Consider the following 19690-nt stretch of genomic DNA (forward strand, 5'->3'; position numbering starts at 1 on the left):
ATTGAAAAACTAAAATGATTCCTTGTAAAACACAGATACCAGGGCAGGCATCACATTCAGGATGAGCCCACACAACGCAGGCTTTCCAGCATGCACTGGCTCATGGAAAGCAAAGGAGACCTTAATTCCAAAGCACAGGATTCTCTTTAACATTATCGTCTCCGGCCGCATTATACATTTCAGAAACAATAACAAGGGAATCTCAGTTTGACTGGTGAGACTAGTATGAGAACAGAAGGCATTTTCTGCCCTCCCTAGCCTGGAAAAGCCTGGCCAAATCCACGTAGTTCCAATCTCAAAGCAAAAAGGCAATTCTCTGCAACAAAAGAACTAATTTTTGCAAAGACGACTGTCATACTGATGACCGTGCCAATAATTTCGAAAATGCTAAAAGGCAGAAAACAGTCTCAGTAACAGAATCATCTATAGTTAGGATCATCTCGCTCCTTCCGGAAACCCAGGCACAGGAACTATGCCTAAATTCACAGCTAATGGGAAATCTTTTTGATCTTCACAGAGACACCAGCCAAGAAGAGCAGTCAGCATAGGAGTATCTTCTGAAGAAGTACTTATCCTAAATTCACCACCGTAATAAATACAAAGCGTCCTAGGTCTAGAGCACTGCAGTATTTCAGTGATGAAGAATTATTAGCATGTTTGATATACCCAAAGAGACAATGTTATTTATATCTACAGAAGCTGCTTACCCAGCATTAGAGGTGTCGGGGCATAGTACAACTGCAGGAATTCATCAGGAGGACACCTGAGATTCCTCTCTATTAAAAAATGATGAATATAATACAGACAGTAGTCTTCATAGCAACAAATGTTATCTTAAAAGATGGGGGGTAAAAGTTCACAGGGAAGCTGTGCAAATTCATGAAAGGAAAAATGCGTTCATGGTTACTGAACGCACAGGAGCCTGTCTCCAGAAGTCTCTGTGTGTGTGTGTTGAAAAATGTCTGGAAGACAGGGGATGATTAGTCGGAAATATGCAAGTTTCTCCTCCTTGTATCCTTTTCTAAACATCCATTAGCCCCATCGTTTTGATTTTATTTGAGAGTCAGAACTGCTTTATTGATTGCAGCCAGCAGCCACAATTCAATAGCGGTCCCAAACATCAAGGTAATTTTTTTCCAACAAAGACAATTTCTGAAGTTATGTGCAATGAGATGAAGATACACTATTATTAAGACATCCTGGGCTGAGGTCATTTTTGGTCCATGTACGCTGCAGGTACAAATAGCTCATAAACGCAGCTTGCTCCGAAAGCCATCCCTGCTGGGTCTGCTCAGAAAAGCATCCCTTACGCCAGCCTCGGGGCGCTGGAAAGCTCTTCTGGTCCCGAAGAAGCTCCTTATCTCCTCCCCAGTTTGCCCGGGTGACGTTGTACTCAGGCCTTTGGAAAATCAGGTGAAGAGGCAGGCGGGTCTTGCGACATTGCGCGTCTGATCCCTTCACCTTACACAAAACCCACTTTGGAGACAGGATAGCGAGCTGGAGTCTAATCCAGCATGATCGGTGCTGTGGAAGTAGGTCAGCAAGGAAGCTTCTGACCATGGCAATGTCTTCCAGCCCCAGCCGCCCTTCTCACTGCAAGCAAATTGGACAAATATTCCTTTAGAGGGGAACGGGAGATGGAGGGTTTGGTTCTGAGAGCTTGTGTGTTTGTTCTGGAAAGGTAAAACAAGTTTTGTTTAAAAAAACACAACTATTTCACTGTTTCATTGGCTTGGAGAGAGGTCAGTAAAGTGCTTAAAAAAATTAAGAGGGCATCTGATTGCTCAACCTGGGATGTCAGACTGCAGGAAGATACAGACTAGCTCATTCGTAAATGCCTTATTTTAACATATTGCCACGTTTGGCAAAAAGAGTCAAAACCAAAATAATTTTATTTTTCTGCTAAAAACGCTTGCTGAGACTTAGTCCAATGTTTTCCAAGAACAAGGAATATATAATATAAAAGACTTTGTTTTGTTGCAAAATCACCTCCCTGTAGTTCAAAAAAAAGCTTTCCACTCTTGAAGCAGAAGTTCACACACCAAGTTTCTGAAGAGCAAGTCAAACCGCGTTTCCCTGCTAACAGCCAGCTTCCAGGTTCTGCTTTCCCCTGCGAAACCAGACCCATTACCCAGCCCAAGGCAGTGTTGCTGTGCTCCAAGTGGCTCGTTTGTGCAGGTAAAGATATTAACAGGCAGGACAAAACTCCCTAACCTTCGCTGCTTTACTTCAGAGAACTTTATTTTACTGGCGACAGTCTGTCTGATTATTTAATTGCTCTCTGCTCATCTTTTCAGAAGCCTGTTCGGCTCAGTGATCTCTTTAGGGCAGCCTGTACCAGAAGCGGACAAACGTATCATTTCAGCAGTTGCAGAACTAAACGCATATGCAACAGCCTCGATTCCTGTTCAATATTTCATTATTTGCACAGTAGTAAAAGTCAAATGGTGCACACACATGCAGTTAATTATCTACCATAGCAAGTACCGCTTCGTACAGTGGAGGCCTTTATGTTCACACATGGTCTATATTCCTTGTTCCCAAACTTGTAACTTCGCATTTGACTATACCGAAGCATTCATTCACGCTTGATTTATCTAGAGAGCCAGATTTGTGTTAAACTCCGTCGTTCGCTTTTCTGTCTAAAAAACCCCAGACCTGCTAACATCTGATACTACATTTTTCCCAGGCCAGTAACAGCAGTGTTGTAGGACATGGCAAACGGTCACTCCAGGGCTGCACCAACTTGATCAAGTTCCCACTCGGAATTGCATTGAGGCCTACCCGTTCATCATTTTTTAATCCTTTTAACATTTGCCACAGCAAATTTGTATCATACCAGTTTAAGTTGTCGTACGGTATTAAGTCAAGCACCTTACAAAAGTCTAGGGTACGCCGCATCCGCAAGCAAGCTTGTCAACTCAAAACGAGATCAAAATAACTTGATAAGTCCTCCGTAAATCACTGGAAACTGGTATTAACTGCATTTCTCTCAGGTCCCAGAAGAGCTCTGCATTTATTTTCTCTGGGATCACCGACACAGCACTATGTTCTAAAAGGGCAAATGGAACCGACTGGGAACTTTGTCCCCTGATTTCACATAGTCCCAAGGCTTGCCAAGTAGTAGTCCAAGGAGCTTTTGGACAGTTAAAAAAAGAAATCTCCAGTGCTAATTGTAGAAGACTGCTGAATCTGAAGCGTTTGGCCACGGCATTGCTACTTAGACCCTCACCGAAATTGCAACGAAAGAACAGCAATAACTAAAAATACTGCCAGCGATTACATCTTCTCGTCTCCCTGTTGTCTCATCAAGGTGTATTTGCATGCTTGCACTGCTGAGGTCATTTACATTTACAAAGAAAACACATTTCTGTAGTACAATTAAAGCTTGTTACGCGACAAAGTAAACGTGCGCGCACACAGCATTCCCATGGATGCTCCAAGGCAGGCACTAACGCGCTGCGTCGTGTGCGGAGCACGATCTCGGCCCCGATTTCCATACGCTGGGGTTGCACACCTCCCTCGTAAGGGTCACAGCTACAGCACGGGGGGTGGAAGGGAAAAGCATAGCTGGTTTACTACCAGATGCATATGTTAAATTTATTTACTGACACTTTAGGGCAGTGCCGTTAGGATTCCTGCCCTGCTATAAATAAAAGCCTTATTGTGAGGAACTAATAGAATGAATGAATTAGGGTGTAAGAATTGTTCAGGCACCATAAATACACAGAGAACGAGAAACATCCACAAAATTAACTAAATCCTGCCGCCATACTTCAGACAATTAACAGGTTAACCTCTCTGTTTCAGGGTTTGTATGCGTATTTTGAGGAAACCATTTTCCTCGTACAGAAACCCATTCTCTCCACCATAAGTTGAAAGAAAACCCCGTGTGCTCTGAATCCACAATATTTTCATTGTAAAGTTCTACTTCAGCAACGCGCTACCTCCCCGATTGACGTCATTACACTGATGAACCTCACAGGGATTCCAGTTTATAAGGCGCTCCGCGTACAGAGCTAACGGAGCCGGGCTTTCAGAGACCCCTGTCCCATGGCTGACGGCCTTTAGCATCTAGGGAAGGTGTCGGCTCCGCTTCATGCTTTTTCCACGACGGAAAATAATAATTAAGCAATAACAATGGAGGTGGCAACTGCCAACTATGGGCTGGTTTCAGTGCTTCCTAAGCAAAAGAGGTCCGAGAGGAAGGTATGTTAAGACTCAGTGCGGATTTTGGGGTGCGTCAGACCAAATTAAGCAGGCCACAGAACACAACCTCAACAGCATCTTAGCGGTTCCGCCATGCTAGTGCAAAAAAATGAACAAGAGTTCCCGTAGAGTAGGCGCAGGCAACAGTCACCGAGTACAGGCTTTCCTGACTGCCCTCTGCCCGCCCAGCTCAAAGCTGGGCTTTGCTCCCCACTGTCAAGGCTTCCATTAAGCATAAAGACACTTCAATGGGGAAGCAAAACGGGGAAGAAAATAGGTGAAAAATGACATGGCCTGTTTTGCGCTATGACACGGGCAATCACTTGAGCAACAATAAGAAGAGAAAGTGCTAGGACTGCGCGGAAGAGAACTCCTTTCTCCGTGCTGGTAGCACTCACTACTGTAGTTTTCAGGTGGCTCTTGCTGTAACGGGGTAATCCTCTCCAAGTTTCCTTACACTATATAGAGATACACATATGTATGTATGTGTATACACCCCCCCTCCCCCCCGGGAGAGAGAAAGGACTTGGAGAGTGAAAAGAGAACATGGATTTTTTTGTACGCAGTTCTGGGGGTAAAACTTCCAACAACAGAACGGTTGTAAAGATTTCATCTTTGTCTGTCCCAAGCCTTGCATGTATTGCCCAGTTACATTGCTTCCAGAGAATTATTTTATCATCTCGGAATCTGTCCAGAAATCTAGCTGACAGAGAGCTTTGAACTTTGCAAGAGGGAAGGAGTGTGCAGCCAGGATACAGAAATAACATGTACAGTTTGTTTTTAACATTCAGAAGAAATTCAAGCTCTCAAATTGTGAAATGAGAAGATGGAAGTCACCAGTAGGTCAGCAGAGGTACAAAAGAAGGAAGAAGTAGTGAACTGAAGGAAAAAGCCTCTCTCACAATGTAGTTTATATTTAAACACACTGTTTTGGTTTGTTAAAACCAAAATTCCATGCTTGACTTAAACTTCGTTTCCTTGATTTATGTTATACCTACCACATGTAGTCACCCTTCTCTCTGGGACGCTCATGAGGCTTAACGCTCGAGGCTGAGCATTGCTTGTTACTAATTCAGATTTTCTTTGTTCTTTCCACCAGCTCCTACTCCGAAAAGATGGCAAGAAAAAGGTGAGACTAATTTTCAGAGAATTCTTTTGATTTTCCCTATCAGTTAATGTTTAATGATGCCATTAAAATCAGTCCGTTTAAGTGCAGACTACAAACTGTATTCTGGGAGCAAGCTCATCTTTCAAACAGCTTACTCAATGTAGTAGATTGTTTCAGGTACTTTATTAGACAATACACTTATTGTTAAGTTGCACATATCAGCTCGGGATATTCAGAGAGACACTTAACAGTCCCTACGACAGGAGAAAATACTCTGAATTAAAAGCAAGTCTCCGGAATTTTAAAGCGATAGATTATTCCCACTAACTCTGTAGGCTCCACTTCACTCACAGCAAAGTTATTTCAGATACAGCAGCAGATTTCATTTTTAACAAACAAGCTGCACGTAATTCCTCTCTCAAACCATGCAAGGCAGGTGGAAAAAGTGAAGATAATTAGATGCAATGCAGAGATTTAAAGAGAATAAATCCCTTTTCCCACTTTTCAGGGGAAAGATAAAGCAATTCATTTATTCTAACCAGACATTCTTAGGCAGACATTTGCATATTCAGTTTAAAACTTGCAGTTAAACTGCTCCAGTAATGTTCTAGATCATATTAAGAAGGCTCTGAGGGTCAGAAGGACTTCTCGTGCAGCAATTCTCCTTGGGCAGGATTTCCCACGCCCCGAACGCCAGGCTGCTCGACCTCCACTACAGGGAACGGAGGAATCTGACTGCGCAGAGTCCCGCATTAAACGCCTCTGTAAACTTGCCCACGGCGTACGAACTCGCCGGTGGTTCAGTGATGCCCTTTCATGCTTTCAGCTGCCACACACAACTCCAGAAGGTTTACCTCCGCGTTTCTTGCGGCATGTAGGGACGCAACATCTCAGTAGCTCAGAGCATCAGACAAGTGAGGGAGCAGAGGGAAGAAACGAGCGGGCGAAGCATATTTTGTGCTGCCTGCCTACCCGACACATGGGTTGGGAGCATCATCCCAGCTACAGCCAATACAAAAAACATGCTAGGGTCAGGTTGATTCAGTTGCAATCAAGCGACTGAAGAAGCATCGTGACCAGTCCCCATCCCGCTCTCCAGCTGCTCTGCCCAGCCAGGTGTTCCTGCTATTGAATGGTCACCTTGATTCCAGCAAGCAGTCGCTGAGAATCTGCATGCCTTAAAGCAGTGGCACAGATAAAGCCGTTAAAAACCCGCGGTCAAGAAGAGAGGGGATAGGAGCTGTAGAAATACGAGCAGACATTGTGTACTCCAGTAAGAAATAGATTTTCCCCTGTTCTCTCTTTTGTTGGTTTACAGTTATGGGTGTCCTCCCGCTGCTTTATTTTTTTAAAGTGAACTTTATAAAGAAATCTGAAACATTACAAACACCCTTAGCGTAGCTATTTAGAATATGCATATCCACAGGAGGAAAGGCACTTTCACAACTGCAATTCAGATATAGCCAAAGCTCTTTCAAGAAACACTAAGTCAACTTAGCATCCGTAACTGTAGTGTTACACTTCTGCAATTCATTAGTCCTCATGGTTCCATTTCATAATTAAAATACTTGCAGTTTAAGACTTTACAATAAAGAATGTGCAGTCCTCAGCAGTGTTTCCACTGCTAGTCTATGGAAAACATATGCATGGAAAATATGTACAGTGCATGTATACAGCCATCTTTGGATAGCTTCAGTGAACATTCAACGCTGTCGGTGAGTTTGAGAACTAGAAAAAACCATCGACCGTTGACTGTACCTTGAGGTTTATCACAAACCCTCTGTTAAACGGAAAGCTTGAACTTTCATAGTTTTTCACATATGGTTGCCATTAACAGGTCATGATTTACAGATTATATTAAGAGCTACAGAGGTTGAGTTTTTCCAGTTCTTCTACTTTCTCCAAAAATGAATTGGTGTATAAGAAGTGTTTGTTTTCGCTTTAAAAAAAATAAATTAAAACTTTATACTAGAGCAGAATTTCTGCAAAACAAAGTATCTGAGAGTCATGGAAGGTTTCGTATGGGCAGCACAAAAGCAGTAACGTATCCACACCATATGGTATACTTGGAAACAAATCTGAGCACGGTATATGTTCAAAATAGCAGAATACAGGCCAGATCAGGAGGGAAACCTCCTTTCCATTTGGGCTGGCAACTTGAGCTTCGCTGGAAAAAGCTTCGGAATGTCAGTTCATTTGCTCGCAGGAACCTGCGCTCGATTTCAGCAGCTGCTCACTGGGAACGCTGGCCGAAGACCGGATCCCTCCCAGCAAGGTCCAGCTGCTCCTGCGACTCACGCTGTCGCTTTACAGCTAGGCAAGCAAGAAAACGTCCTTCACAGAATCACAGAATCGTTTAGGTTGGAAAAGACCTTTCAGATCATCCAGTCCAACCATTAACCTACACTACCAAGTCCACACTAAACCAGTTAAGGGGAGAGTAGTAATTTCCTTTCAGAGGAACAGAAAGGCAGATGCACAGGCGGCTCGGCAGCGTCTGCATGGTACCCTTTCTATCCCGTCCGGGTGATGAGATGTAGGACTGCGTGCAGCAGGCTTTAATAGCGCGTGCCTTCACAAGGGTGCAGGCAGTTTGTCCCCCACACGGACTGCAGAACCCATAAAAGAAGAAAAGACTCAAAGCACGTGCCAGGGAGTGTTGTCTTGGGCTGCTCCAGAAGAAGAGATCCTGTGACATGTATAATTTTACTCCTCTGTACAGTCACAGATGGGCAGCACTTAACAAAATAGACACCTGTCTCGGGACCAAGAGAAAGCACAGGCTCTTGAAAGTTAAGGCTGTTCCCTGCAAGTGCACTTCGTACCTTTGTATGCTCATTATCACATGACCTAGTGGAATTAAAATATCAAAACAGGCCTTTCTCAAAACACCTGCCAGCAGAAGGTGGTTCAGCTGACAGTTCATATACCATGAGAGCTTTCCTACCATAAAGAAGGTCTAAAAATCTTGAACCATGCCGAACTTCACTATTGGAAATGGTTGCCCGGAGCAATAAACCACTTGCCAAGAGCAGTGGATATCTCGGGAAAGATGATGGTGCCATAGAAGTTCTTTTGATAGCCAAGAAGTAGACTCAAAGAGGACACGACAAATGCTTTTAAGCAGGATGTCTCTCATACTGGTGTAATGCAAATACTTCTGGGACGAGGCCCAGCCCTCACTGAGGTAGAGGACAACATGCTTCTTGAGAATTTTTGGAAGATAATTCAAATGCAAGAATAGGGAAGGTTCAGTGAATGTGCAGTTTTCAAGCCCTTAGGGTACACAGAGTCAAGAAGCATATAAACTACGAAACAGATATTCCTGGCTGCAAGAATCTGTAGTGTAAGTGGAATAACCAAGCAAAACAAATCAGCTTTACCCAAAAAAGGCAATTTAGATCATATTTTTAATGTAGTTTCTAAATTGGAGAATGTTTTTCTACTACTCTCCCTGTGCAAGTCTACTTTCCTGAAGTCACCAAGATTTTAAGAAGCCCTGAAATAGTTGTACGTCCTGCGGTCAAGACGACTGCAATGCTGACTATTCCGCGTGCAAACGCAGTAACAGCGGAGCGGTCCGACGGAACAGCGCTGCACATCTTTAGCATCTAATGGCTGCAATCAACATTCATTGCTGTCGGTGGGTTTTCATTTCTATCAACTCACTGATCAATGAATGCAAACTGCGGACCAGCTAGCTCAGAGACTGCGCAGTCATACAGCTTGGGGCGTCTTTCCGGCAAGAAAAGTGACTTAGGATTTTTGCGGAAGCAGCTTTGTATTCAAGTTCTGCCTATCAATAACTGCGTAGGGCGGGACCATGACTCTTCACAGAAGAAGTTCAGCATGTGTCATCCAGCTTCTTCATGAGCATGGGTGCCCTTTACCACCCGACAGCCACCGTGAAGATTAACATCTCACAGAGCAGTAAATTCTAGATAAAATAAGTATTCCTTGTAGAAAAGCAGACATTATAACAGGGCACAAACACAGCTTTTTTTGAGGCATACTAATTGTACGAGGCATTCCAGGCACCTTGTTTTGTGAGGACAGGCTCCTCTTCAATTCGATACCCTTAAGAGCTTCTGCAGCAGTGCAAGAAAGATCCTGCCCCCTCACCCCCCCGAGACTTGTGCAGTGCCCTGGACCCTCGCGACTCTACAAAGTCCGTTTGTCTGCTGAGGCGGTGTTCTAAATCCAGGAAAATACCATCTCAGTCCATCCTTAGCACAGACTGAGTTAGTCCTCCCCGTCATTTATCAGCTTCAAGAGAAGGTGCTTGCATGCTGAATACTTTATAAAGAATACAAAAAGCTTTCTTTTTAAATATGGAAACCTGACCAACAGCTGTCAGGTGCATTTCTGTACAAGTCTGTACTGCTTGCTAAAGCACGTTAAAATAGTACCTTGTACCAGGTATATTTTTGCTGTATTTTTTTTTAAAAGAAAATCTTACTTGTGCAAAGCAAATTTATGGAAGAATATGAATAGGTTATTGGCTTTCATCAGTAACTTCAAATATTCTTTTCATGTATAGTACAAATTCGAACGTGATGTGTAACTTCATATGTTAAAAAAAAAAATTCTCCAAAAAAAGACCCAGATGCACACAAGACAACTAGCAGACTACAAGTGAGGAATGTTTTAACAATCATTAAGCAGGTTTTCCAGGGGATCAATTTGTATCAGTGCTCTAACTAAAATTCAAGTTAAACCGTCATTTGTGCTGTAAAGCTGTGGTGTTGGCTCTCAGTAACTTTTCTGACACCTTTCTTCTTCTTAACCCTGAAGACCAGCCTCTAGCCACACAGCAGAAGGGATCTGCAAAGGCGACACGCCGGAACAGTTCCTCCGTGCCTACAAACCAAACTCCTGTCAGAGGTTGTGCTCTACTGGCCCCTCCAGCCAGGTGATCTCCATCCCAGTATTTTCAGCCTTCACCTTCAGAAGCTGAAAGATGACAGTGAGCTGCTACTACAGCAGCTCTTCTTCCTGAAATTAAAGCCAAGACATGCCCATCTGTATCAGAAAAATACCAGAAGAAATGCAAAGAGAGGACGCACTTCTGTACTGACAGACGTTCATCAGGTGTTAGCCCTAGCCACATTTCACCGTTCATGTTTCAGCCACCCAAGTTCATTCTTTGTTTTACAGCATGATTCTATGTAAGCAATAGCAATAGAGCCACCTCCAAGGACAGCATCGTTATAATCCTTCCCAGCGCTCTCACCGTAACACAGCAAAGCTGTCCCATTCCTACTGAACAGGAACCTTCCCGGCCTGGGAAGGGAGGACGGTGGGTGAAAACAACAGCCTCTTCCTTCTGTCCCTCTCCGCCCAGATTCCCAAAGTCTCCATTCCCAAGCCACCTTGTTCTCATCACAGATGCTCCTAAGGGCTTTACACCATGCTGGACTCTGCAGCGTGATGTGGTCCTGGGTCCTTCTCCCTAGAAACCCTTCCCTGTCCCACCCTGCTTCCCTCCTCTCCTTCAGGGCTTGGGATCTCCCCGCGCTCTGGGCAACGGGCAGGTGACCGAGCTGCTTCACCAGTCCAGGAGAAGTTGCAGGGAGCCCCAGGGTAGTTATCAAGAAGCAGGATGCTTCACAGTGGAGTCGAGTCCAGGGAAGGCTGTTAGTTCCAGCCAGCTATGCGTACTGGAGGGCACTGAGCCCTACTGTGCTACTACTATTTTAAATATCGATTAAAACATATTTCAGTTAGAAGTTATTTAGATATCTTGCAGTGATCTTACCTAACCCAGGTTAAACAAGAGTTCCATCATGCTTTTAGCACTCATAAGAACTGGATGGGGATTTTGAGAGGGGCATAAGGGAGACAGAACAGCTGATTAACTAACTCAGTTTTAATAAAAGTGACACTTTACTCTTTATGGTCCTTTAGTAAATCTCTACCTTCACTATCAGTAAAGTGTAAACCTACATATGAGCTTCACCTGGTTATAGGAAATAAAACTTCATCCTGCACGAGACAGGCGATGGAGCAACACTGGGCCCTACGAAGCGATCCGTGAGAGGTGACAAAGGACTGAAGTTGCATGGTTTCGGAGTGACAGGGATAGGAATGGGAAGGGGGCAAAGCAGAAACTCTTGCATGATTTAAGATGCTGCTGCAGAGAGCACTCGTCCCTGCTGTGGTGGGCAGGGCAAGCTTCAATTACGGCGGAAAAGATTCAGAAAAGCTTTGTGCAGGAGGAGGTCTGGTGACGGCGCTGGAGCTGACTGCCCAGGGCAGGCGGGGACCCTCCCGCTCCGTGGGTGCCCAGGGAGGATCAGGCACATCTGCAACCAATACTGCCTTGCGCCGTCCTCCCAATTTTTTTTTTAATGATTTACAGGACACATACCTGTGCCCGGGAGTGCCACTGTCCCGGTGCAGCAGCCGCAGACCCCCGTGCAGTAAAGGCACAGGGAAAGCGGATGCTGTTCTGCTCAGCAGAGGTATCGCACTCAATTTGCTGTGCAAAAGGGTCCAAGCACTTCTCTTACGCCTTATTTCCTCATCCAGTTGCTTATGGAATTTTTTTAAAGCAGCCTGTTCAGACATGCTACGCTGATATCGCACAATAACTGTCTCCCTAAGCTTGCTGTACAGCTCAAGTCTGAACAACTGACTAACAACTTTTAAACTCCAATTAGGTGAATATTCAAAATAAATCCCTGTTTGCTCGTTTTGCTAAAAGACTTAAACTTGTTCAGTTTTACACAGGAACAGCTTCACTGAGTTCAACAGTTACAAACTACACAGACTGAACTCTTTGCAAAACTGGGGCTTTAGAAAAAAAAAATCTCCCCTCTCCCCCAGCCTGACAGTGAAGGGCTCTGTTCTGTCACCCATCGCGAGCATTTCCACCAAAACCCGTGGTAAGCGTGGTAGTTTGATACAGAGAATTCACTACAGCAATATAAAAGTCAACAGCCTGAAAGCGTGCCTGACAAGTCGCTTAAACATTATGAAAACTAGACAAATGACTCATTTTTGATGCAGTTTGCCATTTTTGCTTTTGAAATTTCAAATTTGTCAGCGTGTTTGGAAGACTCATTCAAAAGTGAGAGTGCGCAATTTGGATTTTTTCCAGTGGCACCTTACATGATGTACAAGAAAGCACTTGTGTATTATTTTAAACAGACATTTCAGCCTACTGGTTTTCCACACATACACCTGTATGAAAACACAAAAGAAAATACAGAAGTCCTGACAGAGGCGTTCATCTTTACTGCAAGGAAATGTGAAAATCATTCACTGCAATTACTCCGAATAAGATATTTCAGACGAACAGGGAAAACTACAGTAAAGGGGCCATCGCCCTGTTTGCTAATGCATGACAAGCAAAAGGCTTAAGCAGACACTCCACAGATCTCAAATGCTCTGGATGCACAAATAAGCCTAAGAATTCAGTTTTCTAGTCTGCTGTGAAAATCCTCAAGGTCTTTTTGCTTTAATCATGTTTGGTAATGAGACAGCAAGGGGGAAAAAAACTTCCTAGGGGAAGACAGGTCAGCAGACATGTTCATAATTTTTCAAAATCCATGCTTGGGAAGTTTGAGATGTTTCTGGCACCAACTGTTTGCTCCCTATCAGAGACGGCCAGCCCGCCGAACCGCCTGCCCCGGACGTGAGCCAGGCCGACCGCATCGGGATGACGCTGAGCACCGGCACACTCAGTGCTGCCGCTGCTACAGAAGTTGGAGAGCTGTGGCCGGAGAGTTCCGAGAACTGTCCCGGCAGGAGTTGCCAGGGCTCATCTATCAACACCCAGAGGCTGTGGCAGGCCAGCGACGGCTGAGCTCGCTGCAGCACTTTAGGGACATTGCTGCCCGTCTGTCCCCCCGGCAGCCCACCGGCGTGCCCGTGCCCTGGCTGCTGCGGCTCCGCCTGCCCACCAGCACCGAAGGGTTGATCAAAAGACAGGAAGACATCAAAAGAACTCCAGGAGCTCAGTTTATTTAGTTTATCAAAAGTTTATATAAATATCTTCATAGGGAACAGAAGTTTGACAAGCATTTTTCAGTTTAGCAAAAGATAACAGACATGAAAGCTGTGGCTAGACAAATTCAGACTAGCAATAATATACAATTATTTAAGGGAAAAAGAGAGGGTCATTCAGTGCACGTTAGACAGCCTTGCTTTTAGTACTTGGCAGATACATTATGATGTGAGAATACTGTGGAAAATTTAGTTTCTACTACCTTTTAATGCACGAGAGGCCTGAATGCAGTAAATCTGAGCTATGCCAGCATACGAAGTTTCAACAGAATACTATCCAATGTATCTTCATAAACTATACATGTGTTTAAATGGCAAATTATTCTGTATATGCATGTGAAATTATCTCTTTCTCTATAGAAGCGATCACCTACATGAACACCTAGCTAGATGCCTATGAAAGTGTGCTTTATTAATCAACACACAAATAACTACACACATTTGCAACTCTGTGCCTCTTACGCATTCATTCCACACGACTGTTCTCATTATAAAGAGGAACCATATATTCCCATTGTAGAGGAGCCACAGTTCTGCAAAGCTCCAAAGCTTCAGAGTTCTCCAACAAAAGCACATGCAAGTCCATCAGCACCACAACATATGTGGAAAGGACAGCGTCCTGACTCTGGAAGGCTTTTAGCAGTTCTGAGCATCTGAGCATTATTTTCAAAATAAGATGTCATTTCGTAGTCTGCCACATTGGAAAAAAATCCAGAGAGTTTCCAAAAAAATGACATGAGAAGTTGCTTAAAGTGAAAAATTTGTGCAGAGCTCATCCCTCTATTATGAGCACAATTGTTTTGAATTTATGCATGTAATTTCCGCCAGGCTGACGAGGGCTTGTTGCCATCTAGTGGGTTACAGCCGACAGAATGCGTCCGGCACGGACGCGGCAAATACCACTAGATGGAGTATGACGGAAGAATTCTGAATTCATGCTATTTGAGGTGCCCAGCAGCTCAGATTTTCAAAGTCTCAAAAAGTTAGAGGCCCAGAATTAGTGAAATTGAAGAGGGTTTCACCATCTGCTTTCCATTTCATGAGAAATTCCAGACTATAGATTTCCAAGTATAGTACCAAAACACTTTAAGATAGATATTTTTACGTCAGCGTAATTTACCAGCACCTCAGGCACTTATCACATAACATACCGGCACATACTTCACAGCTTTCACTGATACATCTCAGAAGGTGGCAAAGGACCTTACACAACCTGCATTCTGCTGGCGTAAATAGGGATGTACAGACCTGGTCTGTGCTACTCTTGTGAGAAAGATCTGATCGACTATCAGGCAGGGGAATCCCCACCTCCATGAGTAAGCATTAGCTCTAAAACTTCTCAAAGTCTCTACCGTGAAGTACGAATTCCTGTCTTTGGATTATCTCGGAATGAGAAATTCCACCTCGTCACACGTGGCAAGAAAAGGGGTACTTACTGCCCATGGAGTTCATAGGAAGGACAGGAGAGGAGGAACTCATCTGCTCCACATCTGTAGCTAATGGGAAAGTGAAAATGAGAAAGTTGTGATGTGCATGGTACCAAGAAGTCTTTAATTTTGAAAACTTTCATTTACATGTAAATTGAATATGCGTATCTTTGATCACCTGAGGAAGCTGCTTTGAGAAGCAGTTAATTTTTTAACAGTGTCATCCTTCCCTCTTTTAAGATATTTGTATCTCATACACATTATCTGCAGCTTTACTTTTCCGAGCAGTCATATTGGTAATCTGTAACTTGTGATGGTTTGAGATCAATTCAGAACAATTTCCAGCACAAAGAAATTCTTAATTATATCAGCTTTAAGCTGTATACAGTATCAACTTGTAAGCAGAGCATTACTGGGGGATGAAAGGGCAGGATGATCTCTCATCTGTGCCCAGTGCACCTTCAAAAGATTCCTGATCGGAAGAGATCCCCTTCCAAAGGCATGCAAAATGCTGGCATTTGATCTGGAGCAGCGTCAGAAACAAGCGTCTTTAAACACGAGCCACTCCAAAAGCTTTATTTTCTAACAGCTGAAAGAAGGACGAGAACTACCCTCCTGTGTTTTGCCAATGGCAAACCCCAAAGTCAGAGCATGATCCGAACCAAATGCCAGATGCCCTCTGCATTTTGGGAAGGGTCCACCCTTCTGGGACCCAAACCGGGAAAGAACCATCTTCCAGTTACAGGGTCAGTTTTAACCTAAGATTAGGTAAAACAAAGATGCATTCTTTGGGGCTGTCTCTCTCTCAGAGCCACATTCGCTCTTAGCACATCACCACAAATGCCAAAGTCAAACAAATCAGTCTCCATCTCCATCATTTTGATGCTAGTAGATACCACATAATTATATATTACATAATTCTCGTTTAGCTTTAAGACCCAATAAATGCATACTACGAGTTTACATTCCTAACCACAGAACACAGTCCCAGAAACACAACTGCAGCCCACAGCCAGGGTTTGCCGCTGCTCCAAATCCTGCGTTTCACATTCTTACAATTCCAATTTATTCGGCAGCAGGCAGTTCCCTCAAGACCACTGTTTACACTGGAAAGTGCAAAGTTCTGCTCTAATTAGGCAAACCACAAACAAATGTAAACACTTTAGCAGACCATTTTTGCAGAAGGCGCAGAGCAGACACAGCACCGCGCTTGTGTTAACTCAATCCTCCGGCCACGCTTTCCTGCCGCACCTAGCGAGCGCTTCGCTTAGGAGCCTGCTCTGTGTTGCTACCCAAAGTGAGCAGCTTTAGTTTAACACGCGAAATACCAGTGACAAACACAATGACAGTTTTATTCAGAAACGCCCTGGGTTATTCGTATCCTATTCTGCATTCAATTATCAAGACATTTACTGCCCAGAACATCTAAACATTTATAATCTCACTCGGCTCTTCCTTGCAGTTCTCGCAGCAACGCTCAGAAAGCTGCATGCGACGCGCTGGCCTGCAGCATTTCTGACACGCTCGGGAGGACCTTTTTCAGGTCTCTGATCTGCTTACAGAAAACAGTTAATTTGTACCTGCCAGTTTTCCACCTTGTGACTATAATCTCCCTAATGTGAAAACTGCTAACCCTTGGAAAGAGCTAGCAGGTCATACACTATGTACGTTTTTATAAGTAAAAAAGATTCTTCATATGCACTATAGCAATTTCAAGTACCTGGAAAGAGTATTGTATTTTTTTCCTATGTAAAGCCACATATGCTTTCACATATAGCCAAAATAACCTGAAAAGTTAAGTGCAGCATTAAAGTTACTTTTATTCTTCCGAGAGTGGTAAGCTTTTGCCTGCGTAAATACCAGTATCGAGCACAACTCGGCTTTCAGAAAGGTTGAAGTAACAGATTAGCAGATGGTCATTTAAAGGTTACCTGCTGCTCTCTGGCAAAGAGAGGTCAACTGCCCTACAAGCCAGCCAGATGGCAAGGAGCAGGCTCCGAGCGGCCAGCAGCAGTCTGGACCACTTGAGAAGCGATTGTGTGAGTAGCAGTCACTTAGGGGAGTAAGCTCCACCTGCAAACATCTGGAATAGTTTATCAAGTATCATTCGGAAAGCAACCAAATAACGCATGTGCCTTCTGAAGAGAAATTTCCGAGTGGTAAGCATTTAGGGAGATCCAGGGCAAGTTTTTCACATCCCGTAATTTTAGATTGTTCGCTGTAATGCCGTGTTAAAGGTTACAAACAGAAGTGTAACAATATTTACTAGCTATACTTGGAAAGGATAATTTCAGTTCACGCTTGAAATTACGTATTTTAATTTACTATTTCTAACACGTTCACCAAGGCTAACGCTGCGGTCACGGCTGTCTGGTTGTTCAAGTTTGAAGTTCCTGGGATTGCCTCAATGTCCCGTCACGTGCTGCTGTAAACCACGCGCCGCCGCACCCAGCAGCTGGCCCAGCGCCCGCAGACCACGTGAACGTGGAACACGGCAAGTCTACGATATCGGAAGAGTAGGAACACCTCAACACGGCTGTTCTTGTGCTACTGGCAGAGGGGTACTTATAACCTATTAATCTCAAAATCGTACTTCAAAAAAAATTTTTTAATGAAGTATAGAAAAGTGCAAGTACTTATCTTACAGCTTGCCTTGAATCAGTGGATTTTAAAAATTTCCCTCATCCATGTAAATTAATATTAAAAAAATTCAAACGGCTCTTTATGAAACATGGCAATGCTGGTTTTGTTCTCTTACCCATACCCCTCACCCTCCCCCTCCAGCCCTTTTCATTTTCGTAATTATATGCGACACATTAAACTCCTCAAAACAATTCAGCTGAGAGAGGAGATATGGATTAACAGCCAGCTAAGATTTTGGAAACTGGTTTGCTCTAAAAGATGAAAAGGACAAAAGTCTGCTCAGCTATGAAGAACAGCTGCTGCCAATACAACTATTTACCCTCTGACCTCTCCTCTGCCCAGTACGTGAACAGTGCCAATTGTTTTCTTGTATTATATACTGTTTACAAGCCCTGAGTGGCATGAAAGGAATTAATAATTTAGCTCATGGAGCTGATGACCTTTATTGGGGTACCCCTATTTGCTGAGCAGAAATCAGAGCAAAAAGCTCCCTTGAAGCCACAGGGTTTCTTTAAGAGTTTCTCACTTTACAGCCTAATTGGCCACCATAACATAAATCAATTATTTCTCCTGTTTTAAGCAACAATGCTACCTATTCTCACCCGCTCGATTTCTAACTTCCCTTGTATCAAGCCAGGCCTTGTTCCTTGACTTTTACAACTGTATAGTAAACACGATGGCAAGGACAGCTTGGAGAACTTTGCAGGATTAGGAACGTTTGGGAACTCTAGCAAAAAGAGGTTATGCTATTTTGAACTTCTCTTGACCTTTGACTGCCCTTGTCCCTGTTTATGCTAATTGAAGGGGTATATGGGCTACTCCTAGAAATGAACTTAGCCTGAACCTGTGACATAGCATTGGACTTTGAAGATATTGGTGCATGAGTTTTGGTACCCTCTCCCCAGAGGTTGTCATCTTACATGCAGGAAGAGAACAGCAGGTAAAACACGGTACCCTGAACAACCACAGGGATACCCAAGATCAGAGTAAGGAGAACATGCTGATTCAGCGAGTTGCATCATCTTCCACTGCTTCTGACCAGCTGCTGGCCTCCTGAAGATCAATCACACACATGGATCTCTCTGGTAAAAAGGCAGCACTGCTTGTGGGGTTGCAAACAGAAGGACATTTGTAGAGTAAAATCTCAGTAAGTTGGACAACATTTTAGTAAAGACTTTCTGAAACACGTGTGCTAAAACCAGGAATTCTGACCTTAGAAAAAATGCAGATAATGTAACATAGGATTATAGACTTCTCCCTCCCAAAGCTGAAACTGAAGCATCGAACTTCAGGTAAGACATGGTACACCATCCTTAAGACCTTTCAGCAGAATTACACTTCCATTATCATTGAATAATTCAGGTTGAAAGGCATCTCTGCAGCTCATCTAGTTGAACCTTGCACTGGAAGCAGACCTAGCTTCAAGGTTGCATCAGCTTGGTCAGTGGTCTGTTCGCTCAAGCTCCGAAAGTCTCCCAGGACGGAGACTCCATGGCCTCCCGGGATGCCTGCTCCAGTGCCGCATCGCTTCCACTAAGCTTTTATGCCCTTCCCCAAAATGTCTGGTAGGAATTTCCTTTTTTGCAACTCATGACCACTGCACTGGCCTTTTGCCTTTTACCTTTGAAGAGTCTGGCTCCATTTTTTTCCTATAGCCCTTTTAAAGAACTGGAAGACTGCCAGTTAATCCCCACTTAGCCTCCTCTTCTCCAAGCTAAACAAATGCAATTCCCTCAGCCTGTCCGCATTTGTCATGCCGTCCAGCCCCCAACGAGCTCGGCAGCCTTCCAGTGGGCTTACTTCAGTTCAACCCATCTTCTGCTGGGAGGCCCAAAACCACACAGGGTATTCCAGATGTGCCTCTGCCATGTCCCAGAGGGGAATGAGCACCTCCCTCAACGTGCTGGCTTGCGCCAGCCAGCATGCAATGAGCTGTCGTCACCGCAAGCACACCCTACCGACTCACACCCAGGAGGTTCACCAAGACCCCGGGTCCTTTCTGCAGAGCCTGTGCTGTTGCATGGGGTTATTACATTCTAGATGCAGGGCTTGACATTTGTCTCCGTTTAACTTTGACATTTCAATCAGCCCTTTCCTCCAGGTTACTGAGGTCCTTCTGAATAGCAGCTGTGCCCCCCGAAGTATCAATCTGGTGTCATCTGCAAGTCTGATGAGCGTACTCCATCCCATCATCCAGATGGTTGATGAAATTGCTAAATAGTATTGGCCCCAATATTGACTCCCAAGGACAACCGCTGAATAACTGGCTACCGGTTAGTCTTTGAACTCTTGA

The 19690-nt window shown here is 44.1% G+C and overlaps 1 protein-coding gene across 1 annotated transcript in view; it reads right to left on the reverse strand.

The window, feature by feature from the left end:
- The window catches only part of NR6A1 (nuclear receptor subfamily 6 group A member 1), a 95898-nt gene that overhangs the window by 61200 nt on the left and 15008 nt on the right, over positions 1-19690 (reverse strand). The window contains exon 2 of the mRNA XM_075715962.1: positions 14764-14823. Coding sequence (XP_075572077.1) covers positions 14764-14823 — 60 coding nt within the window. The remainder of the gene's footprint in view (positions 1-14763; positions 14824-19690) is intronic.

Source organism: Pelecanus crispus, chromosome 9, assembly GCF_030463565.1.
Source record: "Pelecanus crispus isolate bPelCri1 chromosome 9, bPelCri1.pri, whole genome shotgun sequence".
Classification (NCBI taxonomy): domain Eukaryota; kingdom Metazoa; phylum Chordata; class Aves; order Pelecaniformes; family Pelecanidae; genus Pelecanus; species Pelecanus crispus.